Here is a 19749-nt window from a genome sequence, read left to right as displayed (position 1 = left end):
GCATGCCACTGAGCCCGGCTAATTTTTGTATTTTTAGCAGAGAACGGGTTTCACCATGTTGGCCAGTCTGGTCTCGAACTCCTGACCTCAAGTGATCTACCTACCTCGGCCTCCCAAAGTGCTGAGATTACAGGCATAAGCCACTGTGCCTGGCCAGGCAATTCCTCTTTATCAAACTTTATTTTTACCATGGAACTTGCCAAACACATTATAATTAACTGATTTTTTTTAAGAGTTGAGTTACCTAACATTAAAATATAAACTCTATGCAGAGAATTCTACCTGCTTTGTACACTGATATGACTTCCAACATCTGACATACAGTAGGTATTCAATAAATTCTATTGTCTAAAAGCCGGCTGCAGTGGTGCATGCCTATAGTACCTGCTACTTGAGAGGCTGAGGCAGGAGGATCACTTGAGCCCAGGAGTTGGAAACCAGCCTGGGCAATGTAACAAGACACTGCCCCTTAAAAAAAAAAAAAAAAAAAAACAACTATGAAATAAAATGTAATGGAACAGAAATAATTATCACTTCACTTCTGAATCAGTTGAAAATAAATAACTGCCCCAAAAATGAGGAAACCTACAGTAATCCTCTTTAATTCATATTGGATTTTAGGTTACTATTAAAATATTTTGCTATCTCAAGAATTCAGCAGGCTGAGCAGAGCAGATGGCTTGAGCCCAGGAGTTCAAGACCAGTCTTGGCAAAATGGCAAAACCCCATCTCTACAAAAAAATACAAAAATTAGCCAGGCGTGGTGGCCCACATCCATGGTCCCAGCTACTCAGGAGGCTGAGGTAGGAGGGTCGCATGAACCCAGTAGGCAGAGGTTGTAGTAAGCCAAGATCATGCCACTGCACTCTAACCTGGGCAACAGAGCAAGACCCTGTCTCCCAACCAAAAAAAAAAAAAAAAGAATTCCGCTAGAAAAACCTTATATTTACTTTGATTAAGAAAATGTTTATAAACCAATACTTTATGATGCACACTGGTGAATATGAAGTTATACCTGAAGTAATATTAAATGACAGCTTTTCCATTTCTAGAATGTATGCCTCAACTACCTTAACTTAAACATGGTATTATCCAAGCTCACAGTATCTGAGAAGGTTTGTGTCGTTATCTAGCAAACTAAAGTCAAGCCCGCTGTATTTCCCCACCTGTGATCTTCAAAGATATGATGCTCCTTGAGATTTCTGTAAGGTAGGTCTGTTCTAAAATGTGTGAAAGGAAGAGAACCCGAAAAGGCAAGGTCTAAGAAGATCACTCATTTGGAGATGGCAAGGGTCGTATCGGGGTTATCTAAGTCAGTGTGATTTACCCTTTGGTAAATCATACACATATTTCAAAAGTTACTTTATATGCTGTAATTCTTGCACACATATTTCACGGAAAATAAATTAGTATTACCTCGACTATCATCCATATCACCATCCCTTGAATGTTCTGATTGGATGTCTGGAGGGGTCTGAAGGACGGCCACGCTATTCTGATTTATAATCTTCAATTTCAGTTTTGGTTTTGACAGTTTTCTTCTTGGAACTGTAACTGTGAGGCTCTGTAACTGAGTCATCCCTGATTCAGTCAAACACACACCATCCTGGGTATAAGTCTTGGGTGGGTCTAAAATTACAAAATCCCAAGAATACAAATTTAAACTTTCATTTTAAATTTGACTGATTACTGTTCCAAAATACCCATGTCAAGGGAATGTGACTGTAGTTCTAGAAAGTAATTATGTATCTATGAAATGCATGAATAATTAATTTCATGATACCCAATAAAAACTAGGAACAACAGGTCAAACTTCCTTGGATTATAGGCAGAAATGTTACATGTTTTTAAAAAATGGTCTTCCTGGGCCCGTTGCGGGGGCTCATGCCTGTAATCCCAGCACTCTGGGAGGCCGAGGCGGCAGGCAGATCACGAGGTCAGGAGATCGAGACCATCCTGGCAAACACAGTGAAACCCTGTCTCTTCTAAAAATACAAAAAATTAGCCCGGCGTGGTGGCGGGCACCTGTAATCCCAGCTATGCGGGAGGCTGAGGCAGAAGAATCGCTTGAACCCAGGAGGCGGAGGTTGCGGTGAGCCGAGATCGTGCCACTGCACTCCAGCCTGGGCAACAGGGCAAGACTCCATCTCAAAAAAGTCTTCCTGGCATTTCTATTTTCATGTCCCAATAAAAAGAGTTAGAAGCACTGCAAATAAATGCAATGCTCAGCTAATCCACTATGAGCTTTTTCCTGGAAAAGATCAAAAGGCAGGGATCTATTTACACAAGAGAAGAGAGAATACTCCAGAAGCTCATCTGGAAAAATCAGAGTATCAACATAATTACTAATAGGGAGAAGTAATAAATAAGTACAAATCCTGCAGATTTAATTTTAAATGTACAAAACTGTTGTTCCTTAGAACAATTTCTGTACTATCCAAATGTTTTTGTATCAGGTGCTATTAAATACAAGTATTCAAAAGAATGACTGTTTAATAAGAATATCATATTAATCACCATACTAGGCTTATTAATTATTTTTAAAAATTAAGAGATTGAATTAATTCTAAAAGAAATCTGCTTGCTAACTAGGCCGTATTTTCTGCTAACTGATAATTAAGCACAGTAATATATCAATGAAACCAAAGCAAGTATGGCATTAATGGTTATTCTAAGAGCTGTTATTTTTGTTGCCAACTTGCTGAAATTTATAGGAATACTGCCCCAGTAAAGCTGGAAGACATTTTATATATCATTGTGGAAATGATTACCAACATTACGGAATTTGGATAGAACACCCATATGATTGAAGCAGATTTTACAAGTGGTAAGCCAATTATGTAAAAATTAAGCAAAGTAAATTAATTAAATTAAGTAAGGCATTTCAAATTTTAACTAGCTCTTTTACTTTTGTGACAATTTGTGCTACAAGTGAAGATCCACAGCAGTCTGAGGAAGGCACTGAAATGAAAAAAAAAATCCAGGTAATTCTTTTCAGAAAAGGTAAAGTGTATTTACATACTTATATATGATTAAAATTTCTGTTTCTATACTCATTTTATTAAAATAAATGTTTGAACACTAAAGTTAAAAGCACTTTTTAAAGCAACAACAAAACAAGAAGTGATGAAGGAAATACTCAAGTCATGGAGGAAAACCTGGCTAAGAAAGAATCAACACATTGGATTTTAACATATTGTCAATAACTACAAGATCATGTTCCTTGGAAGCAAAATTATAGTTTACATCTAAAGTATATGCTTTTTATTGTTTCATGTAAATTGTTTTATAACAAGTTGTGATAAGTCATGTATAACCAATAATAATATTTTTCATAAAATACTTGTCAAAGTAAGTTTCACAAAGACAAAATAGAGTAGAGCTAAGCTAATTCATTGGTTATGGACAGTAAGGTGCAAGTGAGTGGTACAAGAGTGCAGACTCACAGTTTAAATTATTCTCTTACCATCAGACGCAGGCATATAGGGTCTGCACACGTTACAATCAAAACCAATGTCTGCTACATTTTCCACTTCTTCCTCAGTATTTAAGTTCTGACGAACTGCATGCATCCATCTAAAAAGACCATATTTGTACATTTTTTTAAAAAATGGAATATACTGAGAACTGCTACCTTTTAAAACCTGTAACACTGAGTCATCAAACTTAAAAGCCCTAAGCCTCACATGCTCCTCCTACCTTGCCCTTTTCTCCTAACTATCCCTATTAACAGAAAAACTTTCACAGAGCTAAGGAGGAAATAAAAAGGAATGAGAACAACTATTAGAGAGGAAGCAAAGCACATTACATAAGGAAGCTAATTATTTTATCATCATATATTAAATATTTCAAAGACAGCAAGGAAGCTAGTTAGGGCAAACACAAAGGTATTCAGAAAACTGCAAATGGCAGTGCTAGCATATATGGGCTCCAGGCAATGCATCTAACTTGAAGTAGACATATATCATGGAAAGCGATGTTGAATGGTAATTGGCAAATAAAGTAAAAAGTTGTCTTGCAATGGAACAGATAATTAGTAGCCAGAGTCCCAAGAATACTGTACTACTGATAAAATAATACTATCAATATATGTTCACTGCTTAACTTCTAAAGAGTACAACAATATACCAATGAAAGCAAGGAAACATTCTTGATTTTGAAATTCCACATAATTACGTAGGGAGGGCAGAAGGTGCTATCTAATACCTAGATATCTAGTATCTAGAGCTTTAAGAGAAAGTGGTTTAAGGAGAACAGAAAGTGTTAGATATTTTTTATAATCTATTAAAAGATTCAGAAACCCTTCATAAGAAACAGCATAGATGAAGGCAATAATTCTCCATCTAATTTCAAGGGATTCCTAAACCCTCAAAAAGGCCTAAATTAAAAATCTTCAGTCTTGAAGATTTCACACCTATAATCATAAAAGTTTGGGAGGCTGAGGCGGGCGGATCACAAGGTCAAAAGATGGAGACCATCCTGGCCAACATGGTGAAACCCTGTCTCTACTAAAAATACAAAAATTAGCTGGGCGTGGTGGCATGCACCTGTAGTCCCTGCTACTCCGGAGGCTGAGGCAGGAGAATCGCTTGAACCCAGGAGGCGGAGGTGGAGTTTGCAGTGAGCCGAGATAGCGCCGCTGCACTCCAGCCTGGCGACAGAACAAGACTCTGTCTCTAAATTTAAAAACAAAACAAAACAAAACAAAACAAAACAAAACAAAACAAAACTTTAGTCTGGAGTTGAGAATTCAAAACAGGAAATCAATTCTGTAAGTTTCTAGGTGACTAAAAATCTACAAGGCAAAAAGCTCTGTACCTAAAACTTGTGATTAAGGAAAAGCTATTTTCCTTTTTTTTTTTTTTTTTTTTTTTTGCTACATTTCAAAGAGAAAAGCTTTAAAAAGATGAAAAAATAGCACAATACCTATCACATTGTCTTCATTGCAGAATAAGATCTTCTTCTCTATAGTTTCAATAGCAGACTGGACAGAAAGATAAACTTGCACAAGGAGCGCACTGTGTGTAATTGTTCTGCCATTCACATCTTAGACCTGCAGATGTTGCTCCACAGTGTCTGCACCAAACACACCTGAAATCCAAATCCCCCCGAAAAGTCTCAATTTTATTTTCTTAGTTATTCAGTTACTGTAATTCAGGAAGCTACATACGAACATAATGGGGCAAATGATTTAATGTGTATGTGAAAATTTTTCTGATTAGTGGTATCTATCATAGAATATGTGTATTATTCAATTAAATAGGTATGGCTAATTTTTAAAAACTAAAGTGGTATGAGAAAGCTCTGAACTTGAAAGACTAACAAGGCAAACAAACCCTAGAGAACCATTTGCACTTCCAGCCTCCTTTGGGAACTGTCTGCAATGGAGGGTCTAGGCAGTAGGTGTGATAACTTATGTCACAATCATCACACAGCAGGAGTCTTCCTGGGTCAGTTGCCTTCCCACAGGCCTCACACACAGTGCACTCAAGACACCTCCAACCTTTGCTAAGAACCACTTTAGTGATCTGTAAAAGAAACAACCAATCCATGTGATTTATGCATTAACCTAACATAATCAAATATACTATATAAATTAATATGGTGCTTATGTACCTAGAAGCAGAAAGGGGCAATAACTAACATTTATTGAGCACCTACGGAGGCCCAATACTGGGTTGGGCATGTTCATACACGCTTTTAGGAGCCTACTGAGCAGAATAATAGAAAATGGCACATATTTTAATGCCTTTTTAAAGTCCACATAATTACCTTATGCTGTACATTTAATGTCCACTGTATTTATAGATATAGTGACCAGATTTTAAAGAAATCAAGTAAGCTTCACTATTATTGATACATAATTTGAAAATACATCAACAAAATCTCCATCTACATTTCCATGCTTAGAATCATAGAAAAAATACCAAAAAAATTAATGTAAAGCATGAGTTCTTAGGGACATTTTATGATCTTAGAAGATTTCTATTTAGACTATGAAGCTAGGAATTCTGAAGTTCACATTCACTCCTCTGTTTATTCTCCCCTCTCTCAAGGGTATAAGTTAGCAGAATATTTGGGAATCTCCAAATCCCTAACAAACTCCTGAAGGAAGCCACACCATGTAATATTAAGATTGCGGAACTTCTTAAAGATCTCAAAAGACTAGGATCCTCAGACAGAACCAATCAAGTGCCCACATTATAATGAAACAGCAAGTAATGAGGGTACAGAATAAAAATTCAGATCATGAGGTACATGAAAGCCTAAAAGCTACCAGAGAAGAAAATAAAAGAGTTAAATTCAAAGGAACACCCATCAGAATGGCACAAAACTTCCCAACTCCAGATGCTAGAAGAGTATAATTTTCCAATTCTACAGGAAAATACTTTTCAAAGTACAATTCTCAACCTAGCTACACAAGCAACTATGTGTGAAGACAGAATACGTTGTAGACACAGGAAGACTCAAAATTCAGCTGCTTCATTCTCCTTCTAATAAAGTTACTTAGAGATATGTGGAACAGAATGAGGATGTATTACAAAGAAAAGGAAGACTTGGGATCTATAAATCAACAGATCCGACAAAGGACATCAGGCCAGGAAGTTTAAGGATGAGAACAACACACCCAGAAGCCACTGGCACATATCAGAGCAGGAGAAGGGAATGTCTAGAAAGAGGGTAGGACTTCTCCCAGAAAAAACCAGTACTTTAAAAAATAATCTTATATGATAGTTCTATAGTAGGCAAAAACAAAGAACGAATGGAGAGTCACTATTACTTTCTTGTTATTAAAAACTCCATGAAAGACAAAAGAAACTCATAGTATACTGTTTAGATCTGCAGTGAATATTTACTCAGTCATAACCAACACCTTATTAATTGAACTAAACATAGTAATACAACTATATTGGGAGAAGGAAGGAGGTGTATTTTAAGACCTAAATCAGAATTTATTTATTCATAGCAGAAAGTCAACAAAATCTAGCATTGATAAAGCAGTAAACCAGTTGATTATTTAGAGCTATAGCATTAACCACAAGAAAAAAGACCTGAAAAGATTAAAAGTGATTCCCTCAGATGTGGAGGTAGAGTAAGACAAGAGTTGGTTGTTCATTACAAGGCCTTTTTTTTTTTTTGAGATGGAGTCTTGCTCTGTTGCCTGGGCTGGAGTGCAGTGGTGTGATCTCAGCTCACTGCAACCTCCGGCTCCCATGTTCAAATAATTCTCCTGGCTCAGCCTCCTGAGTAGCTAGGACTAGAGGAATGAGCCACCACACTTGGCTAATTTTTGTATTTTTAGTAGAGATGGGGTTTTACTGTGTTGGCCAGGCTGGCTTGAACTCCTGCCCTCAAGTGATCCACCCGCCTCGGCCTCCCAAAGTGCTGGGATGACAGGTGTGAGGCACCACACCTGGCCCATTATGAGGCTTTTAATGTCATTTGATTTTTAAACATGTATATTTATTATTTTGATTAGCTTATTGATTTTTAAGAATTTGTCTTAGATTACCAAGTTAGTATATTATTTGCCCAAATGAAGGAAATGGCCTGGGGTAAGATCAGGGTGGCTTAGAGCAGTAGCCAGCAAACATTTCCAATAAAGGGCCAGAGAGTAAACAGAAAGTTTTGAGGGCCATATGATCTGTTGCAACTTTATAAAAACTCTGCCAGTGTAATGCAAAAACCGCTACAAATATATGTAAACAAAAGAACTTGGCCATATTTCAATAAAAGTTTATTTGCAAACACAGGAAATGGGCCAGATTTAGTCTATGGGCCAGTCTGCCTGACCCTGGCTTAAACAATGACCTGAAGACAAAGTGGCAGACAGATCTAAGGTGTTTAGTGGCAGAATTTTTAAAATATTTCTCTTCATTCCCACTAAGTTTTCTTCACAGATACCTGTGGTCCCTTTTACAACCAAACTCTCAAGTTTCTCCGCTTATATTCACTCTTCAAAACACTACAGTCTGGTCTCTACACCCACATCCACTCATAACTGCTTAAGCCAGGCTTGTCAAGACCTTCTTATTCTCAAATCTAATGGAAACATTAGTGTTTGTGTTTCTTGACTTCTAGTACTTCAACACTTCAACAATTTCTCTGTCTTTGAAATTTCCTTTTAACTTAGGTACTGGGGTTGTACTATCATTTTTTTCTTCCGTTGAACCAGTTTAGCCTTAGTTTTAAAAGTTTTTTCAAATAAGATGTCATCCAGGATTCCATCCATGGTACCTGTCCAAAGTTGTTACAGATATGTTTTATAATCTAATACGGATACATGCTTCAACGATAATGGAGTATATGGGACCAGCCTGTTCTCCCATAAGATAGTAGAAAATTGGACAAAGTGTATGAAACAACTGTTTTCAGATATTGGACAACACATAGTAAAGGAGACAGTGGTCTCTGAGAGGAAGGAAACACTCAGGGAGTCCTATGATATTCTGCCTAGAAACATTTTCCAGAACGCTGCCCAGGGAGGGAGAACCTCAGCAGAGTACAATCAATGGCCTCGCTGAGGTTAGGGAAGGCGAGGCAGTGGAATTTGCAGGACACAGTACTCAAAATGAAGAAGCAATAAGGACTAAGAGCTCCAGAAATCTACAAAGGATCCCCTGAAGTCTTTGGTGGAACACCAAGCCGTACTTCTAGAAGCCCAAAGACCCACAACCAGGGGAAAGTACATCTACTGGGAATTTGTAAGCTGCACAATTACCAGAGCTTGCAAAAGGCTCAAAGACAAGTGAAGCACAACCAGTCAGAGTACAAAGACACTGGTGAACAGGGGGTAGAATTCAGTAGTGATCCCAGAAAGGCCAAGTCTTAAGTATAGGGTTAAACTAATGCTAGGACTGCAGCTACCAAAATGTGGACTAGGGAACCCCAGTGGGTCTGTAAAGTTAAAACAAGTTTAAATAATACTAAGATTTAATTTGCCTTTTTTCACTTTAATTTATTCACAATTATACAGTGGTGTTTATAGAAGCTACATGTTGTATCATAATATCACATTGACATTGTACAGGTTGTGCTTCTGTAGTCGTGTGTTACAAAATGTTCCTAGTTTTAATTTCTAAAATGCTGAATAGTCCATAGTTAAAATCCTCATGAACAAAAACTATGGCATCCCCAGTAATTTTAAAGAGTGTTAAGGTTCTAAAACCATAAAGTTTGAAAATATCCACCTTAGAGTGAAGGCTTTCTAGACTTGCCCCAGCAAGCTTAAAGAGAAGCTTCAGAGGTATCAAACTTATCCACAAACAATTGCCTCCTGCAATAAAAATGCAAGCTGAGCCAATTCACATATCCCTAGTATATTTCTAGGTACTGCTGTATTTCTCAATGAGACTGCAGTATTCTATACTGTCCAAAACAGTGTCACGTAAAAGGAACCATACATAATTTTTAAAAACAGGAATAACTAGGTGTCTGATAGTGCACTAATTGTCCAGTCTTAACTTATGTAAGTCGTATTCATCTGTAAAATGGGAATTCGGTAATTGTTGGATGGGTTAAAAGAAATACATTACTATCTTGAAAGGGATCTTATTCAATTTCCTTAGGTCCAAAACATTAAGCATTCTAAAAAACAAAATCTAATGATAGCAGCTACTTTTATACAGAATATAAAGTACAAAGAAGAAAAGAAACATGTTTTATGCATATATAACTCCATTTTTAATTGGCTTTATATATTCTGTGTTTTTCAGTCACATACCATGAGCAACTAATTTTAAAAAACTACATAAATTAACCGTACTAGTCTTCTATTTTGGATAGTATTAATTACAATCTTTCATTTTGATTCCTAAATTCACAAAAACCTGTATTACCCTATAAAATAAATACTAGTGTAGTTATCAACAAAGAATTCTGAAGGAGATAATGTTGATTTGCTTACTATACTGACATTTTACTGAAAATGATATAACACAGTGATGTCTGAAGGGCAGGGGAGAATGGTATAAAAATCACTCATGGTTCACAACCTATTATTGAAACTGAGGTTAGTATTTATATTACATGGTATGGCAATACTAGAAAAGATTTCCTTGTGGAGTATACAGTTTAAGACCTCTGCTGTACAGCTATACCTCCATGCTTGCTTCCAGTGGCCATGACACTTTATTCAAATATGTAAGTTTTATTAAGACTGAGTTCTTAAAAAGAAAAAACCAAGAACCTTAGATACAACTAGTGAAGTATTGAGACCTGTCCATATTTAAAACCAAGCATACGATACCACTTAAAAGGTTCCCCAGAAAGCCTCTATCCTGAAATGCTTGAAAGTGAGCAGTGCTGACTCTCGATTATTACCAATTGCATTAAATATGACACTTGTTTTCTTTCTTTTGGCTATAAGGAAAAAATGTCATTTTGTATATGAGTGAGCACAGAGGAGAGAGAATGTGGGAAAGAACAGAATGGGCTAATAATTTTTTACTAAATACTCCAGTTCTCAGCTTTATAAATCAACAGACAAAATGAATCAGCTAAACCTAAAATCTTTGTGAATAGTATAAATTGTCTTTTAAATTAAATGCATATATTTTTATGTTTTACTTTTTCAAGACAAAAGCAGGATATTAGTACAATATAAGATTTATAGAGGAGCAAATTTCTTGAGATAGGAAACCCTTAAAAGCAGTATTTAAAGTACTTAAATACTGTCACATATGTTTAATAATCATAATACTTAATTGTGAGAACTGGGAGCTCATGTTACTACTAAAACCAAATAAAAATTCAATACATATTTGTTAACTCAGTTTAAGGATGTTTACCTTAATACTGACACAGTATGGATGGTAACACTGACCACACTGAGAACAGGCAAGTAATCTTCCTTCTGCTCCTTGGCCAAAACTGCTACAAACTACACATATATCCTGAAGTTAAGAAAACAGAACATATTTTAAATGGAGACTAAGCTAAAAACCTACAAATTTTACTTTAAAAATACCTTCTTAACTAATATAGCTCTATAGCTAAATATTGGATCACTTCTGTGTATATGAGATAAAGCAGAAATGTGCAAGGAAGAATTCAATGAGGAAGACAGTAAATTGTCAAGTTCAAACCTGATTCAAAGTGAACTTGTCACTGCTAGAAAACAACACAACCATATCGAGCACAGAGTTTTCTTCATCATCCTTATTTGATGAAATATCTGCAGTAGACACCTATAAAAAGCAAAATACACAAAATACGAAGTTATATTTTTCACTTGTTTTACACTTAACTGGAAAGCTTCAGAAAATTCATAATCAAAACATATATTTTTGCTAAGGTCTAGAATAACAATTCCAAATATTAATGCTAAGATACTACAGCAAAATGGAGTCATGACATTTTATTATTCAACTCATTCTCTCTTTAGAGGTAGAATTCCTTTAGACCAAGAAGTAATGAGAAAATATAATAAACCTGTCTTAGGTCTATAGACTTGATTATGCAGAATTCTAATCAAGAAACTATAAATGATAATATTATAGGTATGTACACACACAAATCTATCACTATTTTAATGACACACACTTGGGATCTGCAATGTAGTTAGTCTGAACTGAGATGTTCTGCAAACATAAAATACAGCACATAATTACATATTACATGTTGAAATGGTAATATTTTAGATATATCGGTCAAAATGGAAGGCATTAAAATTAATTTCACCTGTTCACTATAACCTTTATTTTGTTTCGAGAGGAGTTTCACTCTTGTTGACCAGGCTGGAGTGTAATGGCGCGATCTCGGCTCGTTGCAACCTCTGCCTCCTGGTTCAAGCTGTTCTCCCTGACTCAGCCTCCCAAGTAGCTGGGATTACAGTTGTCCACCACCATGCCCAGCTAATTTCTGTATTTTTAGTAGAGACGGGGTTTCACCATATTGGTCAGGGTGGTCTCTTAACTCCTGACCTCAAATGATCCACTGCACCCAGCTCACTGTAACTTTTTAATGTGGCTACTAGGAAGTTTTAAATTGCATATGTGGTACTCATTATATTTCTATTAGCACCGCTTTAGAATATTATTTTGAATAACATCCAAATTTCAGTATCAGCCAAATGATTATCAACCAATATTGTTCAGTCTGGACTTAGTTCTATTTGACTAAATCAACTAAGTAGCCACTGGTTTGTTAATAATTTCTAGAGTGATTATGAAACAAAATAAAGCTCTGAACTAGAAGTTGTAGAAGAAGACAAGGAGGGCACTGCCAAAATCATAAAATACAATCCTCTTTCTTTAAAAAGCTTACAACCGAAGCCTGGAAAGACAGCTGGGTGTGGTGGCTCATGCCTATAATCTTAGCACTTTGGGAGGCTAAAGTGTGTGGATCGCTTGAGCTCAGGAGTTCGAGACCAGCCTGGGCAACATGGTGAAATCCTGTCTCTACCAAAAATACAAAAAACAGCCGAGCGTGGTGGCACACGCCTGTAGTCTCAGCTACTCAGGAGGCTGAGGCAGGAGAATCACTTGAACCCAGGAGGCAGAGGTTTCAGCGAGCCAAGATTACGCCACTGCACTCCAGCCTGGGTGACAGAGGGAGACCCTGTCTCAAAAAAAAAAAAAAAAAAAAAAGAGGAAAGAAGGAAGGTTGGTTGGTTAACTAAATAGAAGGACTACATCTCAGTATTTTTCAATACAAATACATTTAAAAGCAGTTTTTTGTTTGTTTTTTTTTTTGTTTGTTTGTTTTTGAGATGGAGTCTTGCTATGTCACCCAGGCTGGAGTGCAGTGGCACAATCTCAGCTCACTGCAAGCTCTGTCTCCCAGGTTCACGGCATTCTCCTGCCTCAGCCTCCCGAGTAGCTGGGACTACAAGCGCCTGCCACCATGCCCAGCTAATTTTTTGTATTTTTAGTAGAGATGGGGTTTCACCATGTTAGCCAGGATGGTCTCGATCTCCAGACCTCATGATCCACCCACCTCGGCCTCCTGTAGTGCTGGGATTACAGGCATGAGCCACCGTGCCCAGCCTAAAAGCAGTTTTAATGGATAGTACTAATGCTTTATAAGAGCAATTTATAGTCTTATGAACCCTAATGACTACAAGTGTTAATAATGCCAATATTCATCATTAGGGAGTAAGTAAAGCCATGACAAATCCAAACATTAGAAAATTACGCAACATTTTAAAAGTAGGGAGGTAGAAACTTGTATAGACTGCCATGAAAGAAATTATCAAAAGACGTTGTTGAGTGAAAAAATAAATTGCAGAACAGTATTTGAGGTATAGCACTATAATATAAAAACATGCAAAGTCATTATATGTAGTCTATGGGCACATATAATAGGTTGAATCATAAGAAATTGCTGCTTTTCATCAGTTCAGAAATAATATTGGCAATTTCATATGGATCAACCTAATATATAAATATACCAAACTGGTAACAGGGAAATAAGGAGGACTGAGGAGTTAGTAATGGTAAATTCTGATCTACCTATAATGCTTTAATTTTTTTAATAGAGAAAATGTATTGATGTGTTATATGCATAGCATTAACAAAATTAGCTTTCTAAGATTTTAGAGAATCATCCAAGATGATTCACAAAAGTAGAATCATCATCACTAGTAAGAAATTAAGTGACTACTAAAAGTAATCATTAATTCAGTCATAGGACTAATGATGCATTGACAAGGCTATTGAGATATATAATTATGGAAATGGCTAAAATAGAGATAAAGTATCTATTTCTACCTCCCAACCACTAACAGAAAATTCAACACATTATACACACTGAGCAGCTCAAAGAAATTGTAAAGATCCATTATTATTTTTAAAAGTAAATTTAACCAGTGGATGCTTTCACTGAAAATGACAAACAATATATTCCCAGTATAAACCAGAAACAAAGTCTGCAGTAGAAAACTACAATGTCCCTAGATTCAAGTGGGGGTGGGGAGTCATATTTAAATAATAAGTGCAGAAAAACCAAAATATTTTAAAATAATTGTCCATGCAAGAAAGAAAACAGTATCATCTAGCTTGAAGACCCACTGTTTTTATTTTATAATTTATTTCATGACCTTTAGACTGCTAGAAAAATAAAACCTAACTTGAGGGCAAAGGTAATCTTTGAGAAAATATGTGCTATTGTTGCCTGCATAGATAATAGTGTGATTTATCCAGAAGGTGATAGAAATTTCATTTTCCTAGACCACAGATATAAGCCAAGGAGAATAGAAAGCTCTGACCTAAACTTCACAAGTGTCCCTTCCAAGTAGGGACACGTAAGAGTAAACAAAAAAAGAAGATCAAATTAAACTCAAAGTGAGAAGATAGGAAAAAATAAAGATGAGAATATAAATCAATAAAACAGAAAGGGGAAAGAAAATAGAGAAAAGTCCATGAAAACAAAGGCTGACTCAAGAAGATCAATAAGATTGATAAATCTCTAGCCAGACTGATCAGGAAAAAAATAAGACAAGATACAAATTATTAGTATCAAGAATGAGGAAGGTGAAATCACTACAGATTCTACAGGTATTAAAATAATAAGAAACATTATGATCAACTCCATTCCTTTAATTTGTCAAGATAGACAAAATGAACAAATTTCTTGAAAGGTGCAAATTTATGCAAGGAGAGACAGATAACCTAAATAGGTACCTATTAAAGAAATAAAATTTGTTGTTAAAAACTGTCCCACAGGCTGGGCACCAGTGGCTCATCCCATAATCCCAGCACTTTGGGAGATGGATCACCTGAGGTCAGGAGTTCGAGACCAGCCTGGCCAACATGGCGAAACCCCATCTCTACCCAAAACACAAAAGTTAGCTAGGCATGTTTGTGCATGCCAGTAATCCCAGCTACTCAGAAGGCTGAGGCAGGAGAATTGCTTGAACCTGGGAGGTGGAGGCTGTAGTGAGCAGAGATCATGCCACTGCACTCCAGCCTGGGCATGGTGGCTCACGCCTGTAATCCCAACACTTTGGGAGGCCAAGGCAGGTGGATCACATGAGGTCAGGAGTTCGAGACCAGCCTGGCCAACATGGTGAAAAACTGTCTCTACTAAAAATACAAAAAAAAAAAAAATTAGCCAGGCATGGTGGCAGGCACATGTAATCCCAGCTACCCAGGGGGCTGAGGCAGGGGAATCACTTGAACCTGGGAGGCAGTGGTTGCATGAGCTGAGATTGTGCCATTGCACTCCAGCCTAGGCAACAAGAGCGAAACTCCATCTCAAAAGAAAGAAAGAAAAAAAAAAGAAAACACAACAAAAACCCCCCACAAAGAAAATTTCAGGCCAAGATGATTTCACTAATAAATTCATGTATAATATAAGAAGATACATTTCCACTGCTACACAACTTTTCCAGAAAACTGAAGATGAGAATATACTTTCTGATTCATTCTATGAAGCTGGAGTTATGCTGATACCAAAACCAGATGAAGACATTACAAGAGTGTAAGACTACAGGCTGGGGCATGGTGACTCACGCCTGTAATCCCAGCATTTTGGGAAGCCAAGGTGGGAAAATTGCTTGAGCTCAGAAGTTCGAGACCAGCCTGGACAACATAGTGAGATGCTGTCTCTATTAAAAATTTTAAAAAAGTAGTTGGGTGTGTTGGCACACAGCTATGGTCCCAGCTACTTGGGAGACAGAGGTGGGAGGTCAAAGCTGGAGTTAGCTATGATCGCACCACTGCACTCCAGCCAGGAATTAGAACAAGAACCTGTCTCAGAAAAAAAAAAAAAAAAAAAAAAAGAAGAAAAAAAAGTGCACAGGTCTACAACCGTGGTGCATCCACAGTTTTATTAATACTCAGCAAGAAAAGGAAGTACACTGTTAACAAGTACAACAGCATAGATTAATCTCTAAATAATTGTGCGAAATAAATCAGTCCCAAAAGCACACAGTTCTGTATGATTCCACTTATATACAACTCTAGAAAATGCAAACTAATCTTGGGGACAAGGATGGATGGCAGGGGGAATGCAGAAAATTACAGAGGGACATGAAGAAACGTTGGGAGATGAATATATTCACTATCATGATTGTGGTATCGTTTTCAAGGGTGTATATGTATATATCAAAGCTTATGGAATTGTACATGTCAAATATAGCTTATATCAACTATACCTCAATAAGCCTGGTTTTAAAATTTTTCTTTTTGAAAAAAGGACGAGAATCTAAGCTTCCTTATTCCTGGTTTAGTAGTAAACTTGAACAATTTCACCTGTCTCCTATACTTAAAATGACATTTCAGAATTTTAAAAACAGGATTTTAATAAAATAGCGAAGTTATTACATAAAATATTTGCTAGTAGTTAACAAATATATTTGTAATACACATAGAAATAAAGCCTCATAACATGATAGTAAGCAAATATCAATCTTAAAATTTTTTAAATAAAAGAGCAACTATATTACATACTGACTTTTTAGAGAGGGTTGGCATAGAAAGATAAGGAGTCAAAGAGGAAGGTAAGAAAAGAGACAGGATGAGAAAGTAAATATACAAGAAAACGTAACCAGAGGCTCAAAAAAAAAAAAAAAAAAAGCAAAGTAGGACAGTAAAATAAACATTTTGACCTATTTATATGACTTTTAAGTTCAAAATAACTTGCTATGAGATTTTCATCATTAACTGACATTTAGATTGGAGAAAATATACATGAAGCAAGCCTCACCCCAGGCAATACAACAGCTCCGATTCCACTTTTCAGCTTTGACCTGCCTCGGCCAACTCGCCCCGACAGTCCTGCACCTCGAGGTCTCCGCTTTCCTGGAAATCCAGACCCATGGCCCTATGTAACAGATTAGGAAAAGTCAACATTCTGTGACAGCCCAAAATAATTTTTAAATCCAAATGCCACTGAGATAAAACATTTTATTAAATGTTATACAAACACTTCTTTAGATAAGTATTAAGAGACCTGGCTTATTATTTTTATCTTTAAAAGTATATTCCACAACTTAAAATTCTAATAAAATGCTTACAACCTTAGAATCATACTTTCGGGCTGTCACTGTGAACGCTATCAGCAAGCCTTTGCAGGATTTTTCTCTTTGCCACTCCTACATTCTCGGTGACGACAACAACTATAGCCTTATCCAGATATTTCGAAGTGCAACAAATTGTATTCGATATAGAGTAAGGATAAGGAAGAACTCTCTCATTAACTGGTCTCGCGGTGATTACAGTAATAGCTAACATCTATTGAGTATTTACTATGTACTAATCTAAGTATTTTTTACTCTCAACAATCCCATATAGTAGGTTTTATTATCCTCATTTGAGATGAGTGTGCTGAGGAATAAAATGGTTAAGTAACTTGTCCAAGGTCGCTTAGCTAGCAAGCCTGGCTCCAGCGTCCCTGGGTTGGAAGCATATTCTGTACTGCTACATCAGCATGAAAGTTCATTTTTGCTAGTGTGTAACAGTATTCTTCCTGTCATTAAAATTAAGTCAGTTTCCTTCACTATTCAACAATTCTCTTATGAACTCAACATTTCTACCTCATTCACCATTGTATTTAGAGGAAAATTTTTTATTATTGTTATTACTTTTATTTTTGAGACAAGAACTTGATCCATCACTCAGGTTGGAGTGCAGTGATCACAGCTCACTGCAGCCTAGAACTCTTGGGCTCAAGTGATCCTCCTGCTTCTACCTCCCAAAGTGCCAGGATTACAGGAGTAAGCCAAAGCGTCCAGCCAGGAAAAATTATTTGAGGATTACAGGAAAGCTGACAAAAGGCTTTGTGAAAGCTTTGCTTTAAATAATCTGAATAATAAATACTTGAAATGGAAATAATTTATCTGACTTCTTACACAAGAAATAAACCTATGGGAAAATGTGTTAAATTCCCTGATAATTTCAGACATTAAGTACCAGAGTATGGTGTTCCCTGCCCCCTCACCCTTGTTCGTACTAATTAATTACTCCTTGAAAAAACCTGGCACCTACCTAAGTAGATGAATTATGTATATTTAAAATTATCCAGATGCTCAAGAAAATACTTAGGTGTTTCCCTCACCATAAGTTAAATAATATGTCATATCTTCAACTGATGTCCCTTATCATAGTTTGAAATGAACTTATTCCCTATTTAGCAGAATGGTTTCCAAATCAAAAATTTATGATGATACTGTAAGCATAAAATAGAAACACATGAACAAAAGGAATGGGAGGAATGGCTTTTTTCCCTTTGGATGTAATAAATACAGCCAGCTCCCAGTTTCAAACTGCCACTCCTGTCTTCTCTTACCCTGCTCTCCTTGAGATCCCTTTTGAGAAGTGCATCAGCTTCTTTGCACAACAGATAGATGGGGTCAGGTTAGTTTTTTGGGGTTTTTGTTTATTTGTTTGTTTGTTTGTTTGTTTGTTTTTGAGGTGGAGTCTCGCTTCTTTGCCCAGGCTGGAGTGCAATGGTGTGATCTTGGCTCACTGCAACCTCCATCTCCTGGGTTCAAGCAATTCTCCTGCCTCAGCCTCCCTAGCAGCTGGGATTACAGGCACATGCCACCACGCACGGCTAAATCTCTTTGTATTTTTAGTAGAGACGGGGTTTCACCACGTTGGCCAGGTTGGCCTCGAACTCCTGACCTCCAGTGATCTGCCCCCTCAGCCTCCCAAAGTGCTGGGATTACAGGCATGAGCCACTGTGCCCAGCCGAGTTTGTTTTGTTATTAAATTGGTATAAAAGATTTTTGAAAAATTAAGTCAGTGATTAAAAATCAAGACTACAGTAATCTCTCAATTTATTTTCTCAAACATGAAATGCTGACCCAGAAAAAAGGTAAGTAAAAATTGGTGGTCTATATTATCAAACTGTCAAATGAGGTATATTTATACCTCAATATCTTGGATGATATCAGGGGGAGGTAGGGAGGTTAAAAAAAATAGTTCTTCCAGTCATGAAAGAAAATAAAGTATAATCTAGAATTCCTTAAAATCCTTGATTAGTCTGAATTAAACAGCCATATTCCAGAATATTAAATATAGAATATGAAGAAAAACAGTCATCTCCAGTCAATGAAGTATTTTAACTTTTGAGTTAATACTTTTTCAAATTAATTTTTTTCTCTTCAAAATGCATCACACTACTTAACTCACTTCAAGGACTGGCACAGCCATCAACCAATGTCATGGGGGAAAAAGCCTTGTCATTTTAAGGTATTAAACAGACCATGAAATCTGCCACAATTTTGGTATTTCTTCTCCATAAGAACATAATAAATTAATGGAGTTTTTTCTTTTGCTTTTTTCTAAGCAACAAAGTTTTATGATATCATGAATGAAAAGGTCCTTAATTACCTTTTGGTCTACATGTCAAGGACTTCTCCCTCATAAAACCGGTAGTAATCACAACAAAAGGAATTAACCATAAAAAGAGGTATTAAAAATGTATACTTGATTTTTAAATGCAAGCATATTATTTCTTTACATTAAAATTTTTAGATTTAAAAAGTGTTTCTGGAAGCTCAATCTAGAAAAGAAAGATTTAATTCTTTACACCCAGTAGGGCAAAACAAATCAGACAGAAATGATATATGAATGTAAATGCAATTTTATTTACCACTTTGATGCTCCAAATGGCACTGCCAGGAAGCTGCCTGGGTTTAAAAATTTCCCGACCTCCTGAAATGTCTGGGGACCAGGAAGGTGGGCTCACTGTATTATGGGTACTCCAAGCCTCCTAGGATATGGCAGTTGAGAAAATAGATGTGTAAAACTCAGCAACATAAAAGGTCAAAGCCAGCAACTAAGGAATTTTAGAACAGCA

General features: G+C 36.5%; 1 protein-coding gene across 1 annotated transcript in view; it reads right to left on the bottom strand.

Moving 5' to 3' along the window:
* Positions 1-19100, bottom strand: part of LOC134807781 (histone-lysine N-methyltransferase 2C-like) — a 28012-nt gene extending 8912 nt beyond the window's left edge. Inside the window, exons 1-10 of the mRNA XM_063788888.1 lie at positions 19080-19100; positions 16964-17038; positions 16651-16767; positions 11088-11189; positions 10791-10895; positions 4927-5091; positions 4548-4674; positions 3467-3576; positions 2909-2961; positions 1417-1629 (exon numbers count right to left, since the gene is read on the bottom strand). Of these exons, the coding sequence (XP_063644958.1) occupies positions 5041-5091; positions 10791-10895; positions 11088-11189; positions 16651-16767; positions 16964-17038; positions 19080-19100 (471 nt within the window). The 3' untranslated portion in view covers positions 1417-1629; positions 2909-2961; positions 3467-3576; positions 4548-4674; positions 4927-5040. The remainder of the gene's footprint in view (positions 1-1416; positions 1630-2908; positions 2962-3466; positions 3577-4547; positions 4675-4926; positions 5092-10790; positions 10896-11087; positions 11190-16650; positions 16768-16963; positions 17039-19079) is intronic.
* Positions 19101-19749: the final 649 nt, after the last annotated feature.

Source organism: Pan troglodytes, chromosome 12, assembly GCF_028858775.2.
Source record: "Pan troglodytes isolate AG18354 chromosome 12, NHGRI_mPanTro3-v2.0_pri, whole genome shotgun sequence".
Classification (NCBI taxonomy): domain Eukaryota; kingdom Metazoa; phylum Chordata; class Mammalia; order Primates; family Hominidae; genus Pan; species Pan troglodytes.
Note: the sequence above shows the minus strand (reverse complement) of the source record. Positions and strands in the feature narration are given on the sequence as shown.